The 18,877-nt window shown below is 43.0% G+C and overlaps 1 protein-coding gene across 1 annotated transcript in view; it reads right to left on the bottom strand.

Annotated features, from left to right (window-relative positions):
- Nucleotides 1-3,671: 3,671 nt before the first annotated feature.
- Nucleotides 3,672-18,877, bottom strand: part of LOC137908940 (voltage-dependent N-type calcium channel subunit alpha-1B-like) — an 86,855-nt gene continuing 71,649 nt past the window's right edge. Inside the window, exons 41-50 of the mRNA XM_068753371.1 lie at nt 14,252-14,357; nt 14,018-14,125; nt 13,403-13,512; nt 12,786-12,991; nt 12,152-12,281; nt 11,957-12,067; nt 9,854-9,892; nt 7,536-7,794; nt 4,448-4,671; nt 3,672-4,217 (exon numbers count right to left, since the gene is read on the bottom strand). Of these exons, the coding sequence (XP_068609472.1) occupies nt 3,672-4,217; nt 4,448-4,671; nt 7,536-7,794; nt 9,854-9,892; nt 11,957-12,067; nt 12,152-12,281; nt 12,786-12,991; nt 13,403-13,512; nt 14,018-14,125; nt 14,252-14,357 (1,839 nt within the window). The remainder of the gene's footprint in view (nt 4,218-4,447; nt 4,672-7,535; nt 7,795-9,853; nt 9,893-11,956; nt 12,068-12,151; nt 12,282-12,785; nt 12,992-13,402; nt 13,513-14,017; nt 14,126-14,251; nt 14,358-18,877) is intronic.

Below are 18,877 nucleotides of genomic sequence, written 5' to 3'. Positions count from 1 at the left end.
AAAAAGAAGACCGTGTAATTCTACACCTACAGTTCAGAGGCGACGCATGTTGAAATGAACCTGAGCCTGCAGGTGTGTGATTCTTACCTGCGACCAGCGTCCCGGAGCCCGGCTCGCCGCCGCCCCCCTCCGCTGCACCGTCCGGGGACGCGCTGCTCGTCGTCACCAGCCCGAGGAGGCAAACGCAACACTTTACCAACCAACACAGCATCCTCCCGGTTTAATCACTTCAATCAAAAGAATATGAATGAAATAGCGTTTGGATGGGAATTCAACCTGAGTGCGGTTCCCTGATTAAAGAGAAAAACGAAGGGCGTGGCCGACGTCACTTTCCCCCGTTTGTTGGTGTTTTAATTTGGAAGGCTCTCATTTAACTCCTCATCTCCTTCACCTCTTCTCCTCTTCTCCTCCTTCTCCTCAGGCAGCAGCGGATCCTCTCCTCCTGTGTAGACAATCTGCGCGCGAGCCAACAGCTGGACCCGCCCCTTTCTTTAACGTGGACCAATCACAATTCTGCAATTCGCCCACTTTATTCTCAAATCTGTCTGCAACTTTTTTTTAATCAAATTATTCAGTGTGTTGTTCTTTTAATATTTCAATACTTCATCAGTCTAGCGTGAGTACAACAGCCACAACATATGTACTATATCTTAAATAGTTATTCCTATAATTTGTATTTCTCAATTTCATGACATAAATCAAAGGACTATCACATCATTATAGCCCATGCTTTACATCATATTTTCATTGACACAGCGATAAGTTTTTTAGCAACCAATTATTATTTACTTTTTTAAAGAACCTGGATGGCATGGTGACGCAGTGGTTACTATCCTCTCATCGACAAGAGAACGGATGGAAGTCTAACCCCCCTTATGTGACACTTTGGGCCCGGGCAGGTTTCATGTTCTCACTGATGTTATTTTATTTGTTGGCATTCTTGTCATCATTCTTTTTGTCTTTGATACTCAAGTTTGTCTGTTTTGAAGATGTAAATGTATTATAATTTTTCCTATAAAGTTACAAACGCTGTTGTGTAGAAATTGCATAAAGCTACAGCTTAAAATATTCAACAAGAAGCATCCGGTCTGATTTCTGAATCATACTTACCGGTAATCATATTTTATATAAACCAAAACCGAGATTATTCCAAGGATCTGGATCTTGCAATTTCATAACCTCTTTATTTAAAGACTGATATTCATACAAAACTGACGGAAGCAGTCAAAATGACTGTGGGAGAGACAGTCAAGTAACAGATCAGGCAGCAAAGCATTCAGCCAGAACGTCTTTTCTGAGACAGAGCCGTGTTTCCCTTTGGTGGTTCTGTGTTCAAACGTTACTCAAGCGTGTGCGTTTTCTTTTGCTTTTCTTTACCTGAAACAGATACATAGCGTGTTTAGATAATCAGAAAATACATCCAGGAAACAAATTGTAGAAAACACGGACAATGCCTCTTTTTGCACATGCAAACAGGACACATCTGGTGGGTGGTGGTGGTGGTGGGGGGGGGGGGGGGGGGACTTTTTTTCATTGAAGTGGGATGTCTGAAAGTTTTTCTTTAAATCTAGGTCAGAGGTTAACACAAATCTCTGCTCCAATATGCAAATGTGTGGCAGCACGTCAGGACTGCGAGATGACATTACCTTTACACACCACAGACGTGTAAAATGACAAACATGAAACGACAGGACCTAAATTATATCAGAAGGAAATTATGAGACTTCAGTGGTGCCAGTGAACATTTGCACAAGGTTAGTATTTGCAAAAACATTTAAATCTTCATAAAACAGTATACATTAGATTTATTTATTCTAATACGTTAGCGGTTAGCCCAATGTTTAAAATGGTCCTGACCCACAATTATGAAAAATCTTCAAAAACATTAAAAAAAATCTAAACATGTTCAATGTTACATTTCCTCATTGCATTTAAACAGGAAGTCTGAGATGCAGCAGCAAACATATTTATGAGAGAATCGTGATGCTGACAAAAAATGTTTTGATGAACATATGAAGTTAACAAAAATGGACATTGGTGGCTCACTTTGAAGGATTTGCCTTAACCGCCTGGATTGGGTTGAGAACAGCAGACAAGGTGGGGAAATGAGAAAATACTGAGTGACAGATAATATTTTTTTTGGGGGGGGGGGGGTTATGGGATTTACTGGCAGTAATTGAAAAATATTTTCCAGCATTTTCATGGGTTCGGCATCATTCAGCCAACTGGCAGACCTGTGTTTCAGCTTAGATAGCGTTTATGCCTCAGTATTTTCTGCGAGTTAACTGTACATCACACAATACACGTTACAACTTTTTATACTTAACGATATAATTTGGTCACAGTCACACTAAAGCCCGAATCTGGAGATTCAAGGGGGTAAAGCTACAGGTTGGGTGAAGTGTCGTCTTGTTGCATAGCCCTCTTTGTATGTCAACAGTCAGCAGCAACAACACAACTCTTTATTGTGCCTGTGAGCACTCAATCAGGTAACTTCACCTACAAACCCAGTCCCTATACTGAACCTCAGCGGAAAGAGATGCACAGACAGGAAGCCCCCAATAGATGGGTGAATATGGCACGAGATACATGCTGAATGCAGGAGGCAGGTGTTTCTTTTGTTGCTTCGGTATTAAAACATGGCACTTTTCTCCGCTCAGAGATCATTTCTACCAAAAGACTGGCAGTGTATTTGAAAGAGAAAGGCAAATGCTAACTGCACACCCTTAAGTAAAAGTACAGATGCTAATTTTAACAAGATCAAGACCCTGGCATGCACTACTGACTGACGCTTACTTTGGATCTTTAATTGTGACATACCTACCACAAGATTCGATACACAAATGTTTCTTTTTTTTGCATTCTGTCCATTAAACCAGATTTAAATTTACTTCATACTTTCATCCTCTTGTATGGTCAAGTCCATGTGACCAGACTGCATCACAACACATCGAGATAAAACGAGGCACTTAGTATTTAGCCACACGAGGTCAAAAAGTCCTCTAGATTCTACTACATTCTACTACAATTTAGAAAAAAAAAGTGATCTGGACCCGACTCTAGATAATCTACTAAACTAAACCATGCAAGTGTGCCATGTTTTGATTTAATTCAATGTTTAATTGCAAAAGTTTCAGTTTGAAATCAATTTGCTTATGTTTCAGTTATGAAATAAGGAAATATCAAAAGAGAGGAATATAATTTAGAGTTGGCATCTAACCGATGAGAAAAAACAATAATCATCAATTACATGGCAAAGAAAAAAATACAGAGCACAAAAATAATAAAGACAGTGTTGTGAGCAGTCATTTGAACAACATTTGAAACACAGTTCATGGTTTGAATCAATGAGGAGATTTTGGCTTTTTTTCTTCTGCTCCAATACTGGTTTTACTGGCCAAGGCAAAATACTTAAGGGTCTTCACATGTGCTGCGATTTCAGTGCAAGTAAAGGGGATAGAAAAAGTCAGTGTCTTCGTTTCCTTCGAGAGTTTTTCTTTTCTTTTTTTTGTATAAAAAGAAGAGTAACAAGACAAAGCTGGAATGATTTCTGATCACCCTCTACTGGCTTCCTGCATGAACCTGCTGCCTCCAGCTCACTGGACCTGACGTGAGTGCAGAACTTCACAGAACTTCACGCCGCTGTGCCCTCAGAAATGCTTTCTGGCATGTTAGCACCAGTCCTCTTCCTCTGTCTCCCTGAGACTTCCTGTTCCTCGGCTCCCGGGCCCAGAGGCCGAACTGACCCCGAGCGTAAAGTGGTACCCGTTTGCCACCACTCCGACCCGACCCTGTGCAGTAGCAGTTCCATGTGAAGCTGAGGCTGTAGTGGAGGCAGTTGTGTTTCTGGCAGAGCGTCCCCCTCTGTGGCTGCTCACAGTGTCCTCAAGGTCCTCCGTGTCTTCAAGGGGGCCCCGTTGAGGCGCAAGATCCGGCTGCCAGTTTAAATTAGGGTCCGAACCGATACGGGTAATGGGCATTGTAAACTCGCTGTGGCTCCCAATTAAATGGTCATGCTCTGAAAGGCCACGACTGAAACCGGTCTGAGGCACAGCAGTGCCGGCACCACACGGGACAGGCAAAGTGTTAGCGGTCTTGTAGGCCACAGCAGGACGAGGGGTAAGGGGCGTCTGTGGTAACTGCCTGCGGCCACGGCCCAGAGTGCTCGAACCAGAGGGGAGGCTTACCGGACCAGCTTTAACCATGCTGCTGCCATGCTGGGAAAACAAAGACGCAAGAAACAGTTTTGTCCATACATTATCACAATCAGGCCGATTAAGAGCCAACAACCTGCAACGTTTTCCTAAGACTAGGGAGCGATGAAGACTTTGTAAATGGAATCGGTCCCTACGCTGAATGGTATGAAGCTATGCCTCTTAAAATCAACGAATTATGTCCCTGTCCACAAACCTTCTGGCCAATAACCCACATGTGGCAGGCGGCTCACCTGTTTGAGCAAGCCGGCATCTTGTGCCTCTCCGGGTGACGTGGATCGACTGGGACCAGCTGACTTGGCGTGACACAGCTCTCTGCTGCCGTAACACTCACAGGAGTAGTAGCGCTGCTTCTCCCCTGCTGAGGAGTGGTGCCTCCTCTCGTGCGGCCGACTGCGCTCCCGCTCCCTGGCTCGCTCTCTCGACAGACCTTCAGCTGAAGGGTCAGTGAACGAACCTGCGAGATGGAATCAGCGCACGAAAAGAGCAAAGAGTTCAGCATCACTGTTGCCATTCAGGCATTCCGTTTTTTTTTGTTTTTTTTACGTATTAAGTGTTGATTTTATGGACTTTACCAAGCCCAGTAATTAATGTGAAAGCTCTTAGCATTAAAATAAAGCACTTATTCTATTTTTTTTTTATATAAGTCAAGTTATATGGCATTTTAAGCTACTATGTGCTTATACCAATGATTCTGTGTGTGTGTGTGTGTGTGGCAGAAACCTGAGGACCTTCTCTCTTCGGTGCTGGAATAATGCCAATGTCAGATTAGAGCTGCGCTGACAGACAAAGAGAAGCCTATTCATCATACCGGTGTGCTTTAACAAACACAAGCTTTGAGCAGTGGAACTCTACTCTGCTCTTTGCTGTTTCCTTTGTACAGAGGGGCAGCTGGATGCTCTGCTATCTCACCATCAGTTACCCATAAATCCCTGCTCCTGACCTGCCCACTGTGGCCTTTAATCCTAGAAATAAAGCCCAGATGCTGCCCTCCAGCGTCAGTACAAAAAGCCCCCTTCCACCGGCTCTGATGGCTTAAGCAGCAAGTGTTACCATATTTGGTCGTTTCCATACTTTATGAAAATCTTTATGAAAACTTGCGTGAAATAATAATGCATCACATTTCTGCTCCAGTTTCTTCCTTCTAATTGGTTGCTCTTACGTTCAGGTATCTCTCTGTGGCGAATCATTTTGGACTCTTATTTGTCAGGGTAAAGAACACAGTGTGTGTGTCCTGATGCGTCTCAATAATAACGATGTTCAAAAATGTGTTTATGCACTAACTAGAAACAGCCATATGCTGATGACACCACACTGTTTACAGAGGCAGTAAATCTATTGTGGTAAAACACATTTTGTTCAAACTCAACATAAAGTGATTGTGAACCCAGAGTAAAAGGTAAAATAAAATTAGGTGGATTGAAGATTTGTGTTATTTACTATTATTGATAGTCCATCTTTTGATCAGATTTTAATCCAATTGAACTCCACTGATCTGAAGACAATAAGCCCAGCATGATGACTGTGCACCACCTTGTCAGAGTCACCGCGCAATCATCCAGCCTGGAAACAGAACGAGGGGTCTCTATCCTACCACCAAAATGCATCTGGATCTGATCCAGAATGAGGTCAGGAAAAAAACCCATTACATTTTAACATTGAAACCCATCTATGGATTCAGTAATCAGTTTAAAATACACATCAATTCTGATTCACTTTTACTTTTCATGTTGGTGTATAAAGATACCAAGAACAATTTAGAACCTTTTGATGATGATCCAGATCACCATGTGGACGGTGTAGATCCAGCTAGGAGGGGAATGAGCTACTTGGCGGAGGTCTGTGCTCTCTGAGTGCTTTTCCAGTTTTTTTACTTTGACAGCTCGACTCATGTGTTGTTGCACTTAGAATAGAAAGATTATAGGTTTGAGACTTTCAATTCCTAAGTTGAATCACAGGATTCAGCGTATATGCACACACACAGAGAGAGAGAGAGAGAGAGAGAGAGAGAGAGAGAGACACAGCAACAGAAATACTTATTTAAAGAGGGATGCATTTCATTCAAGCTTGTGTTCATAATTTTCTATTTAAACAAAGTCTGGCAAGGGAACAGCATCCAAATAAATTTTCTTTGCAGATCTAGATCAACTAAATCCAAGCCTTCACTGCTTCTGTCTCTCTCCCAGCGAGCGAGACAACATGTCATTTTATTATGTTTCGTTACATTGTTACTATACACTGTTATACTACGGTGTCATGCCACATAGGTAAACTAAACTTGTTATGCTACATTGATATGGTACAACACGTGTGAAATAAAAGATTCTTGTTTTATTTCTAAAACTTTTTCCAGACAAACTCCAAATCGGGCTTGAGCAGGGAAACAGTGACTGCGTCCAAACCTGCGTGAATGCATGGATTTAATGTCTGAGACATGTGTGTATTTGAAACAAGATAAAACTCTGTTTCTTTGGCCAATCCAGCCTCTTTTCAGATCCATCTTTCCGCCCGAAGTGAGAGGTTTGTATACCGATCAGTCTTTGCAGCTCTTATGGGAGGCATTGGATGAATGTCCGCACTCAGGTTACAACTTTCTGTCTTAATCAGATAAAGCCTGCCACATGAAATCCCAAGTTGAAGCGTGGCAGAAACCCTTTCACCGCATAACCCGATCATGGAACTTTAATTTAAGAAATTCTGAATCCAAGTCTTCTCCTGGGGACGTCTGGCGTGCGAATGTGTCTGTGAATATTCTCCTTCCTGAATTATATGAATTAAGTGTGCTCTGCTAAGTGAATGAATCAAAACAAACATGGCGTGCCCCTTTCTGGACTTGCGTTCTTTGATTTCAGCACCGTGAGATGGCATTTACAGCGACATGGTTACCCTTTATCATGACGGTGGTGGAGATGAGTCATGGAGGACGTAACAAAGCATGTGGACATTTTTGAACTGCTTCCCGCTGAGCGGCCGCTATGGGAACAAGGTGATTACAGGATAAGGGCAGACATTTCCGTTCATTTTGTTTTACTTCTGGGGAAGGGAAATACAGGGTTAGGGTTTGATTTAAGCTTATTTTCCTGATAAATAGGACGATTGTATATTTCCATCTCAGTGAAGTGAAGTTGTGCAAAATTAGTTCTGTACTCATTTCACTGACAGAGGCTGCCGGGTGCTCAGTATGAGTTATGTGTTATTAAAACAGTTGGACACCGATGCCGTTTGACTCTTTTTTGTCCCTTGAACACTAGAGCTGGATTTGTGTCCAGCGCCTCTGTTCTACATTCAGCTGATGACGGCATGAGGAACATGTTTCCTTACCAGCAGTGCTGGACGGCTGGACTGACGTGGCTCTATCCAGAGACTTCTGCTTCTTGTCTTTCTCCTTGTCCCGGCGTCTATGGCAGCGGTGGTGGTGGTGATGGTGGTGGGCTCTGTCCTGGACCTGGACTTGCTCTGGCCCCATTGAGGTCTGCGCCAAGCCGGGCCGCTCCAGGTCATACTCCTTCAGCTCGACCTCCTGTCGGTGCTGCGTCATGGACGATGCTGAGCGTCTGATCGGACTGAGGTCGGCAATCGGCTGAGAGCGAGAGGCAAACCGTGGAGTAATGTGAGGAACGCGTAGAGCGGAGGGGTAGCAAACTATCCACAACACTCAAAAGACACGACCAGAGGACGGAAACCTTCTATCCTAAGATTGAAGTTTAGCCAGTTCTTCTCCAGGCACAGACGTAGAAAATCATAAAGTGTGAGAATAATTAACAAACAAATAACAAAGCGTGAATATGAAACTGTTACACAACATTTCTGTAAGCTAAAAGGAACAAAGAAGAGGTGGGGTGTTGATTTCAGCCAAGGTATTCCTCATTCTTTAGTAAGCCACATGTCGTCATTGTCTTAATTCATACTAACAACACGGTATGATTTTCATAAAGACACTTCTTCAGTAAAAGGATACCTGTATTAAGTATCAGAAACCACTGGAGGATGGTTTAGAGAGGCTGTAATCACAGGGAATATGTGCTTTTTATTTGCTCAAGCTTGTCAATATACATTATAGGAATGGTATTAATGATAGGAGCGCCTCCCGTTTTAGTGAGCATGAGTTTCCTGATGAATTCAGGAGCGTGTTTCAGTGTGCATCTATCTGAGGAGAGATGCTTAAGCAGGAGAACGAATAAGTGGCGAACTGTTTGGACAGGAGCTGTTATTGTACATTGCAACGGCTACAGAGCAGTATTAGCACTCATTCGGAGTCTTGTTTCGAACAGAGTGATGCATATCAAGTCGAATTCGGCCGTTTCCGACCGAATGAGTGGCTCTTTAGCCGTCAGAAGCTCCTGTGTTCAGCCACTGCTTCTGACTGATGTGCAGGCAGTGTAACATCATTTTTCTTTTTGTATTTTCCTAAAAACGGCTGCCTGATGCATCCAGAAATGAGCTGAGAGCGTGATGAGCACGAACCAAAAGAGCAACGAGCTGAAATTCACTATACCAAACATCAAGAAGAAGCTGCCGAATGTTGTGACAGGTTGTTGAATTATTATAATTAGACAATAAAATATAAATTATAGTGGCTTTGAAAATCTTTAACTCTCTAATTCTTTGAAGCATTAACACGTCACCCCACCTAATTCTTATATCACTGACCAGTGCAGCTTCTAGGTAAACTGATGGAGAACTAGAACAGCAGCTCAGTTACCACCCCACCTGCTGGTTGCTATGACGATGTGGTTTCTGATTTCAATCGAAAGCATCAGCATGTATCTACGTTATAATGAATCTAGTATTATTGATCATTCTATACAAAGAAAACTCAATAAATGACAGATGATGTTTTCATTCACTGCTCTGTCCCAGACAGATTAAGGGTGACTGAGCTGTTCCTCTCGTTCTTATCCCACAGTTGGTCCTGTAGCTACAGCCCAGAAGACAATATCACAACACTGCAGGACATATTCATATAATTACCAGCCATCATTTATCCATCTTGCAGTCTTAAAATCTTACTTTTTGGAGAAAAGCCACATGCTTTCGATAAGAGTGTCTTTTTAAATTAGAGAAAACACGTGAATAAAAAGAGAATGAATGACTGGAGATGAATCGGATTTGTTCTGCTTGTATTGTTTGTAATAAATAAGATTTTAAGGCTGAACGTTAGATCAAATGACAGAAAACGCTCGACGAGTTTTGGGGTGTACAGTATTTGATTTAAAAAAATAGTTATTTCAAAGCACGAAGGCAATACTGCAGTCCCCGCCTTGTTTCACAATCACATACCTGGTCACCAAAAAACTACACACTACTACATTACTACATTACAACACATCACAACCACATTTTACGAGAGAGTAATACTTCACTGCTGCAGTTGACGGCTCAAAAGCAGGATATAGTGTCGGACGTAACCTGGATCTTCAGGGAGGTAATGACAAATGTGTGTGTTGCTTGTAGTGTGATCAGTGTGTTCTCTATTATCAGAGGGTCACTTTGTCTGTGATAATGGGAGGATGTGAGCTCTGCAGTGAGGTAAGAGGAGTGCATGGAGGCCAACACACACATGAGAAAGGGAAGAAAAGGAGGAAGGGGGGTGTGAGGAAGAGGAGGAGGAGAGAGGTGGCACAATACGTGGTACATACTGCCAGGTGGGTCCCGGGGGCGTGGCGAGGGTGGCTCCGCTATCAAACAGCACACACAAGAGGAAGGTGGCAAAACATTAGCAGTGAGCATCGAAAGAAGGAGAATGGGAGAACAGAAGAGGAGAGACTCGGGATGAGGCTGGTGATATTCCGTGTTCCCTGAGTGTCAGGTAATCGTATCAGAAGAGCCAACGACTAATTGAAACTCATCAATATTCACTTATGAACACACAGTTTATTCTAAGTCCATCCTGACACGACTCTGTCTCAGAAACAAGCATGGACTTGTCAGGATCCACCACAGGAGGATTTCAGTTAGAGAAACGCTAAACGGTCTAAATGCATACAATTTCCCAAATATCAAATAATCCATCCGGTGCGTGGAAGATTATGGTGCAAAATATTGAACAGCGCTGGAAACTCTCATCGAGAGAATGAGGTCAGATGATAAAAAGGCAACCCTGTGGCTGAGCTGGTAGAGCGGGTCGTCCAGTGGCAGCTCAGTGCAGGCAGCACTCACCCAGTGCGAGTGTGAACGTGAGCGGGTGAATGTCAGGCCTAAAGCACTTTGGGTACATTTTAGTATTTGGCTGGTGTTCATAGAAAGCTCCATTACATTTTTTAAAAATTAATTTATGCTGACGTGTGTAAAGGGAATGGCAACAATCACAGCTAATTGTAGCTAAGAAGCAAAATATCTTAAAAAGATCTTACAGAAATGAAAGGTGTTGAAGAATTTAAGGCAGATTAAGATCAGCGTGCAGCACTAGGAAACTTCAAGGGAAAATAGTTTAATGTTTTCCCCTCTCCTAGTGTACTTTTCCATGTAAAATAGAAAGCAATAGTGAACTCGTTTTGAAATCAGAATCCAGAAAGTATAGCTGTTTTTTTTTTCTTTTTTTACAGTAATTAAAACATAATGTAACACCGGCCTCGTCCTTTTAAGAGAAAGAGGGTGAAAAAGCGCAAGATATCAAAACGCAACATAAATATGAAGAAAGCACAAATACATAGACAAACAGTGGATGCTAAACAGACACCATCAGACAGGTGAAGCAGTTCAGGAGACAGACGGTGGACAGAGACATTCATATGCAGCAGCGACTAAATCTGAAGGAGGACGGTAAAGAACAAGTCAGTCAAACATGAAAGGAAATAACTGACATCATGAAAGTTTAAGGATTACCGCTAGCCTGACTAAATCCTATTGCTCGAACTGTGAATATTTTATGCAACTTGAACTGATGACGCACGACTTCAACACTCAACAGGAGTTTGCATGAGGTGATCTAAAATTATACTCTAGTTTACGACAAATGAAACTAGAGTCATTCTGATTCTAATTCAATCGGATTCCTTGTAGACGGTGATATATTACATAGCGACACAGCTCACGCCATTCGTCCTCATCATGAGTCAGCACGTTGACTTTAAGGTAGGCTTATATGCTTTGCTGGTTTCTTAAATTAGGAGTTAAATTAGGAGGGTGTACAAAGCTAGAGGCAGGAGCTAGTTAGCCCAGTGGAGCTTTAAAACTGGAGGGATGATGCTGTTAGTACTGAAAGCACCGGTCTACAGCAGCAACATGACAATGGCATTCATCTCTGTGAGGGCTGATCAATTCCGTTGAGGAGAGCAACCTGAAGGAGCAATGCTTAAAAGCGACGCGACTGACAAATCACTTTCAGAGTGCTTGCTGAAACAAAATCATACATTCAGTCTTCTGACTTCCTCTGCGTACATATTACCAACGATGGGCACATTGTAAGTGCATGAAATGAAAAGCATGATCATCCAGGTGGGGGAGAGATTTTACATTTGGCAGGTTGGGTTCAGCACGACGGAGTGACCGAGTGTCTCCGCTCCAAGAAATAGCTACCACGAAGCTTTTCTCTGCATTTTTACAATGTCTCCAAACTCAGTCATCTGTTTATTAGCTGATGTACCCATTTTATTATTTATATTTTGTTTCTTTACACCACAGATTCCATTGATGTAATATTGAATTGAGAAAGCATCCACAGCCTGTATGAACAGCAGTGACTGGGATCTTTCTACGGGCATTAACAGCAGGCATCGTGAGCAGGGCAGCGGAGGCCTTACGTAGTACTCAGCATTGAGTCGGGGCAGAGAAGCTGCTCTGCAGTGGCCCCCCAGGCTTGGGTACCTCTCTACGTCTGAACTGTTCTCCTCCCACTTCAGTTCAACCAGTTGCTGAAAGTTGAAGAAGAAGCAGAAGAAGTAGCATGTAGAGGATAACCTGAGGATGATGGGATAGTTCAGATGTCGCCATTGTACCTGCGGTGTGGAGGAACACGGCACGTCCTCTGACTGGCCTCTCTGAAGCTTCCTTCGACCTTTGGGCCTCTGCGCTGCCTGAGAAACATCCCCGGACTGAGAATGGTGCAAGGCGCTCCGCTGGTTTGGTCTGTGTGCAAACACACGAGAGCTCTGACTCTAATACCGGCAGCCAAACAATAATTAAGGTGGAAGGGAAGAAACACCCACACCGTGGCTGGAGAGGGCAGCGCCATGGTGCCCCTTAGCAAGGCACTGAGCTTATCTGAATGATAATGTTCCACTATGGCGAAATCATGATGATGCTGATATGACATTTATCATGTAGTCAAACACACTTTGCATTTAGTTTGTGATGAAAGTTTGTCATTGCATTTGAAAATAATGCAGACAATTTAAATATACATGTCTTAATATCTTAATGTTAAGAAATGAGAGGAAGTGTTTCCATTTCTTTATAATTCTGTTTATAAACGTACTTTACATTTTATGCAGTTATTTGTTTAACCATGTATTGGGGCAGCAGTGGCTCAGATTGGGCCTTGAGCTGGGAAGCGGATAAGCGCACCGGTTCACCATGTGTGCATTTATTCGGGCTCTACTGTGCTGTAGCTAAAAGAAAAGCATCACTCACGTCAGGTCCCTGTCTACCGAGCTGCTGGTGGTGGCGCTGGCGCTGGCGCTGGCGGTGGTGGAGGTGGAGGTGCTCGCCAGTAACTCTGCTTTGGCCTCTGGCTCAGTCTGTGGGGGAAGGGGCTGTTTGGGGCTGAGGAATGGTCGTTCTGCCTCCGGGATGTAAGTGAGGGGCAGCACAGGACAAAACAACGCCCTCAGTTTACTCTGCAGGACAGACCAATGACAAAAGTCACTGACTAATAAATTACCTGATTAATAAATAAAAATGTCTTTTTTTTAATGCACATATTCACCCTTCAGAATTTATTTTGCTTATACGTATGTCGAAATCAGTGAGAGGGAAAAGGGCAGATTACTGCAGGAAAATCCTAATAAAAAATAGGGTTAAAAATATACTAGATTTTATAAAAGTAACTAAATACATCGTGTACAAGTCTTCAATCTGATATATGGGATAAAGCTAATGATGGAACAAGCAAGATGACTTGTCTTTTAACTCAACTCATTTCAGTTGAATCATGATGTCCCTTAAATATCACTCAGCCACAGATAAACATTTACATCCATGCCACGTGGATTTCCAGCACAAACCACTTTAGTCATTGCTTTACGTACCTGAGGTGCACCTGAAGACTGCTGCAGCTGGAGTCGCTTGGCACGATTCTGCTTATAGTAGTCGAAGATCATAAACGCTGCATAGACCTTTCCCACAGTTAGCTCATTGTCTAAAGGAGAGTGCAAAGGGAGAAACAGTTCCTGCACACGGACAGTAGATGGCGACACACAAACAGTAACAGTCAAAGAGAGGGAGGCGGGCAGGTCTGGTCAGTGAAACAAACTGTAAGCAGTTCACGCCTCATCACCTAATTTGTTTGTTGTTTCTATATGTGTGTTGGGGGGGGGGTGTTTTTTTTATATATAACTTTTAGGGCTCAATTAAATTTAAATTGAGAAGTCAAAAAATTGTTAATCCTCAATTAACTAATTTCTAAAACAAATACTTGTGCCACAAATACAATAGGTTAAAATGATGACACCAATAACCACAGCATTTTAAAAAATTTGGATTCAATCGCAAAAACCACACGTTTATATAATACGTTTAACTATAAAGCAGGGTAACGATAATAAAGTAAGCAAAGAGAAAAACATATTTACTTCATTTAAAACAAATAGGAGTTTGGGTGTCTTCAGCAGAGCACACTGCATCTAATCAGAACTGTAGCTCACATTTATGTGGCGTCACCAGCAGGTCGACAGTCTTCTGCGACAGGTTGGGCCAGACTCGGTTTAGCTCCCTCTTTAGGTCGGCATCGCACAAATGTTGTGCCAGAACCCCTGGAGATGTTCCCGCAAACATGTCACATCAAATCGGCACCAGAGCGATCGCTGCTATTCACATTCATATCGGAGCTGTCAGACTGGCCGCAAGGGATTCTGGGCTTTGCAGTTTCAGTCTCTCACCAGATGCCAGTTTGATCTCCAGGGCTGTGCGAATCAGGGCCATCAGTGTGGAGGTGAATTGCACGGTGTTGTCATCGGCAATGGGCATGTTCATCTTCACTAATCGCTGCGAGGAACAGAAGCAAAGGGAGGGGGGGGGGGGGGGTGAACCAGCAACAAACAGCTCAATGAAGGGGGGGTTATCAATTTTTACTAAACCCAAAGATTATTAATATAATGACATGAAGCCGAGGCAACTTGCATAGCTTTTGCCATTTTTGTTTGTTCAATGATGTTTGTGTGAACTTCATTCAACCGTTCAACCACCGAATGGTAACCGGTGTTCTTTATGTGAACACACACTCCAAACGCACAGGGATTCGTCCTAAACTGACAGATGACAGATCATTTTATAAAGCACGCTAGCTTCTCAGGCACCAGTGATCGTCCTCGTGACGTTAAAGTGGGAATCATCTCCTTTCAGGGACCAAACAGGTCCCTGCCGGGTCAAGACTCTCTCTGATTGTCTTCATATTCCATATGAACAGGGAGACCCTTATTCGGGAAGAAGAGCGCTCACAGGACAGCGTCAGCCATATCAGGCACATAACTACTGACGTACAGAAACATTTACAATATTAGCATCCTGCTATACGGAGGTGAGACATGGCGTCTCTACGCCTGGCAGGAGCGACGGCAGAACGAACGAACGAAGGCCGTCTTCCCGAGAAGGTTCAGTTTTAGTCAAACTGCCATAGGAGAAATACCTTTCTCTTCATGTGTGATTTTGTTTTTCTGACACTTATTCCTTTGAGCTATGGATCCAAACAATCCTCTGTGATGTGTTTGTTCACCTTCCTCTGTGATTATCAGAGGCAGCCTAGTAGAGGAGGATCCCCTCCCCTCCATCAAGCAAAGGAGATAGAAAGAAAGTTCACTTTGTTAATCCCACAACATACAATTTTACACACAAATTAATGGCGAGATACCCAGCTAGCAACTTCTGGGGTTTTGTGTCTTGCTCAAGGGCACCTCGGCAGTGCTCAGGAGTCAAATCGCACTCTCCAACTACCAGTCCACACTTCACGCTTCTGAGCAATGGGGATGCTGCAGCGATTCTATAGCACTGCTCCTCCTCTGTTTCTGCAGAAGTAGCATGTGGCTGAACTGCCTCGTTCATTTCATTCTCGACTCATTGAATGAGGGTTCAATTCTAGGTTTCCTGACGCGATTGTCACTGCAGATCTGCAATGAACATGCATGAAGTGGAACTACAGTACTCTTCCACTCCAATGCGTGTTGCGCTAATGCGTCAACAGGAAATAGCGGCTTGCCTGATGCTCCATTATAACCACTAACATGCCATGATGAGCAAAACATCAGCTCTGCGGAAGTAATTCACATAAAATGATTACAATAATGATTCTATCTCATGAGCAGATGCAGAATTCTTGCTGCTTGTCTTTTCCTAGCTCTGTTTCTTTCGACAACCACGTCCTGACTGCTCAACATGGAGCTCTAATGCACACACACACATAGGCCTTATGTGTGTGTGCGCGCGCACCTGCGTTAGCTCATTCCATCTATCAGCTGGGTATGGATCCCTGTGTATATGGATTACGTGTGTGGCTGAAGAGACAATCTTGAAACGTTACAGACGGATGCTGGTTAGTGGCGACTGCTCTCTCGCTGTTGCTATGAGACGAATATCAAAATATTCTGAGTCTGTCCAATGTGAATATATTCTCTTAATTTTTTTGTTTCATGTCATTAAAATTTAAATATCATTGGGTTTAGGGCTGCTTGTTGGACAAAATAAGTAATATACGTCACCTTCAGTTTTATTTTCTGAATTGTTTTTTATCTAAATAGTAATACATATTTTGGTTACAGTAAGTTCAAATGTTTATGGTCAGCACTAAATCGTAAATAGACTGTAGAATCTGTAAGGAGTCAGAATAATTACTTTATAGCACACTGTTACCATTATTAAGGACATGTATTGATCTGCATAGATCCATTGCATGCAATACGTACATCTCATTCACAATGAGGTTCGAGGGGTGGTAGAGCCATGCAGTAGATATAAAACCTTAAAAATTGTAGCTGAAGGTTTCCCTTTTTTCAAGGCGCAAATTAACTGCAGGAGTAAAACAATGTAGATGGGGAGATGAGAGGTGAGGAACAAGAGGGGCAGAAGGGGAAGTTTCTTGACTGGATAAAGTGCATGCTTGCCGCACCCCCAGAAAAGAGAGGCCGCTGCCCATATAGGAGCATCACACAAATTTAGAATTGTGAGCACATGCGCTCGCAGGCACAGAATATTCATGCTGCAAACAAACACACACAGTGAAGTTTGAAGAAGGAGAAAAGAGGATACACACTTCTCAAGAGGAGAAACAAAGAAGGTTCGAAACAGAGGACGGTGACCACAGAGCATGAAACTGGAAGGTCGAGGGTAGCGGGGACAATTGTGACTGTCAGGGGGAGATGTGTTCATTAGGAAGAGAGGTCAACAAGGAGCGTGAACAACTGTGGCTTAGTTGGAGGGGAAAAAACAAAAAAAACTGAAATATAGGACATCCTTGATCTCAAGTGCACTGCTGCTCTCTGTGTTCTATTTGGAGATGTGACCACGTCAAACAGAGACATTTTAATCCTGGGCCAGGGCAGAGCAGCTTTATACGTGCATGAGTCACTATGACATCTGTGGACACACTGGAACTGCGTGCTAATGGCTAAGCAGCCGCCACAGGGAATACCTAAGGATAGTTGAAGTGTGTACCTGGCTCCCACTTAACTCATGCACAAGTCTAGGACATAGGACAAATGTGTGAGGTTCTCCTTCATTAAAGTCACTAAATGAAACGGAGCAAAAGGGAGTCTGAACTGTTCCATCATGCAGTGACGAGAACTCCCTGATTAGCATATCAATCTGGACTGGACAACATCCCAAGCGCATAAAACGGACTTGAAATCTGCAAACATAATTTCGACTATTTTCCCATCCAGGTGATTCAAGGCTACTTTTGGAGTCCACATTATTAATCTGTCCAATAGTGTTTCATTATTTCCTCTTTTTGGTTAACATTGCTGATGCAACCTCCATTTCTGGGCGTTGCCATAATAACCTGCAGAACACTAAACATTACATTTGTATTTAGTTTATAAACTATAGTCATAAATTTAAATGATGGCATTATGAATTGTTATTACAATTAATCCTCAGGGGAATATGATGCCACGCTTTATGGTAATCCATGCTTGTTAACCTCATGGAGGCACCAGGCATCTCCGACGTCGCTGAAGTTTATCCTCCCGGGACCATCAATGTTGGCCAGAAGTGTAAATAAAAGAAAAAGAAAATCAGAAGGCCATCATTTAGTCATTATTTTTGTGCAATGAAATCGTATTTGGAGTTTTCATGTGCGCTTGTAAAATCCACTGCATGGCAGTCTCTCACAAATCTCTGGAATTGGAAAAATGAAAGAAAAAAAACCCCTCACAATATCTGTGAGATTTATAAAAGCATTTAAATGAAGAATTGATGCACCAAATCTACCTCTCAGGGCTGCCTTGCTGAACAAATCACAGTGAATGGAACATCCTCGCAGTCAGAAATGGGGTTAGGTCTCTAAGAGCTCCTGCAAAAATGGTAGATCTTTTGTCAGCAGCAAAGCTGATAAGATTGCCAAAGCGCCAGCTAAATTAGAATTAAGAGCCAGAAGAGGATCGAAAAAACTTAATTCTCTTCTAACATTTTCAAGCACAAATCTGTTTCAATATTTATATACACTTGTAACCAGCAGCTGGCGCTAGCGTTTTGATAGGATTTAGAGGGATGTCTGAGATCTATCTATTGTTTCTGAGTTTCGTGGCACTCCAGCAGGAGGTCAGAGCAAACAGCAGATCCTCAAAGAGCAGGACAAGGCCACAGATGGACAGATGGACAGAAAAAAACAAGACAAACGCAGGCCAAAGGATAAAGACTTGCAAGACAGTGACAAAAGCCTGAATATCAATAACAAGGAAGCGGAGAACCAGGAGGGACTGCAGGGGAAAGGGGGCGGAGCAGGATGGAGTACTTCTACCTTATAGGCGACTCGGGAGGGACATTTCTTTCCCAAACCTAGAGGAGGGGACATGTCGCGAAGCATCTCGTACATATCACGGTAACTCATGCGCCCACTTCCCGGGGGAAGGAGGTAGGAGCCCACGGGAGGAGGAATGAAGATTTCCCAGGTGAGGTGATGTTGGGATCAAAAGGAGGAGGGGGAGTTACATTATCGTAGAAAATCGCAAAATCCAAAAGATAGAACAGGAGGGGAAAGAGAGGAATACACAGAAATCCTTGTTAATGAGATTTCTAGGATATCATGATCTGGAATCCCATCCCATAAAATAAAAATGATGGGAGGATGCTCCAGAGTATTCCCTGTGCGGAGGTAATGGATGCAGGGATCCTGGTGGAAAATGAGAGTATTTTATCTTAAATGATTACTCCTGGGAAAATGCATCTTTTGAGAGAATCAATCGCACCACATGAAAGATGGCTCGAAAGCCTCAGATATAAACGGCAAAGACAATTCTCAAAGCCCTCGAGCAACACAACCGCACACATTTTCCTTCTTGTCAGCTCAAATTCCA

Source organism: Brachionichthys hirsutus, chromosome 19 (assembly GCF_040956055.1).
Source record: "Brachionichthys hirsutus isolate HB-005 chromosome 19, CSIRO-AGI_Bhir_v1, whole genome shotgun sequence".
NCBI classification, from domain to species: Eukaryota; Metazoa; Chordata; class Actinopteri; order Lophiiformes; family Brachionichthyidae; genus Brachionichthys; species Brachionichthys hirsutus.
This window is presented reverse-complemented; position numbering and strand designations above follow the sequence as displayed.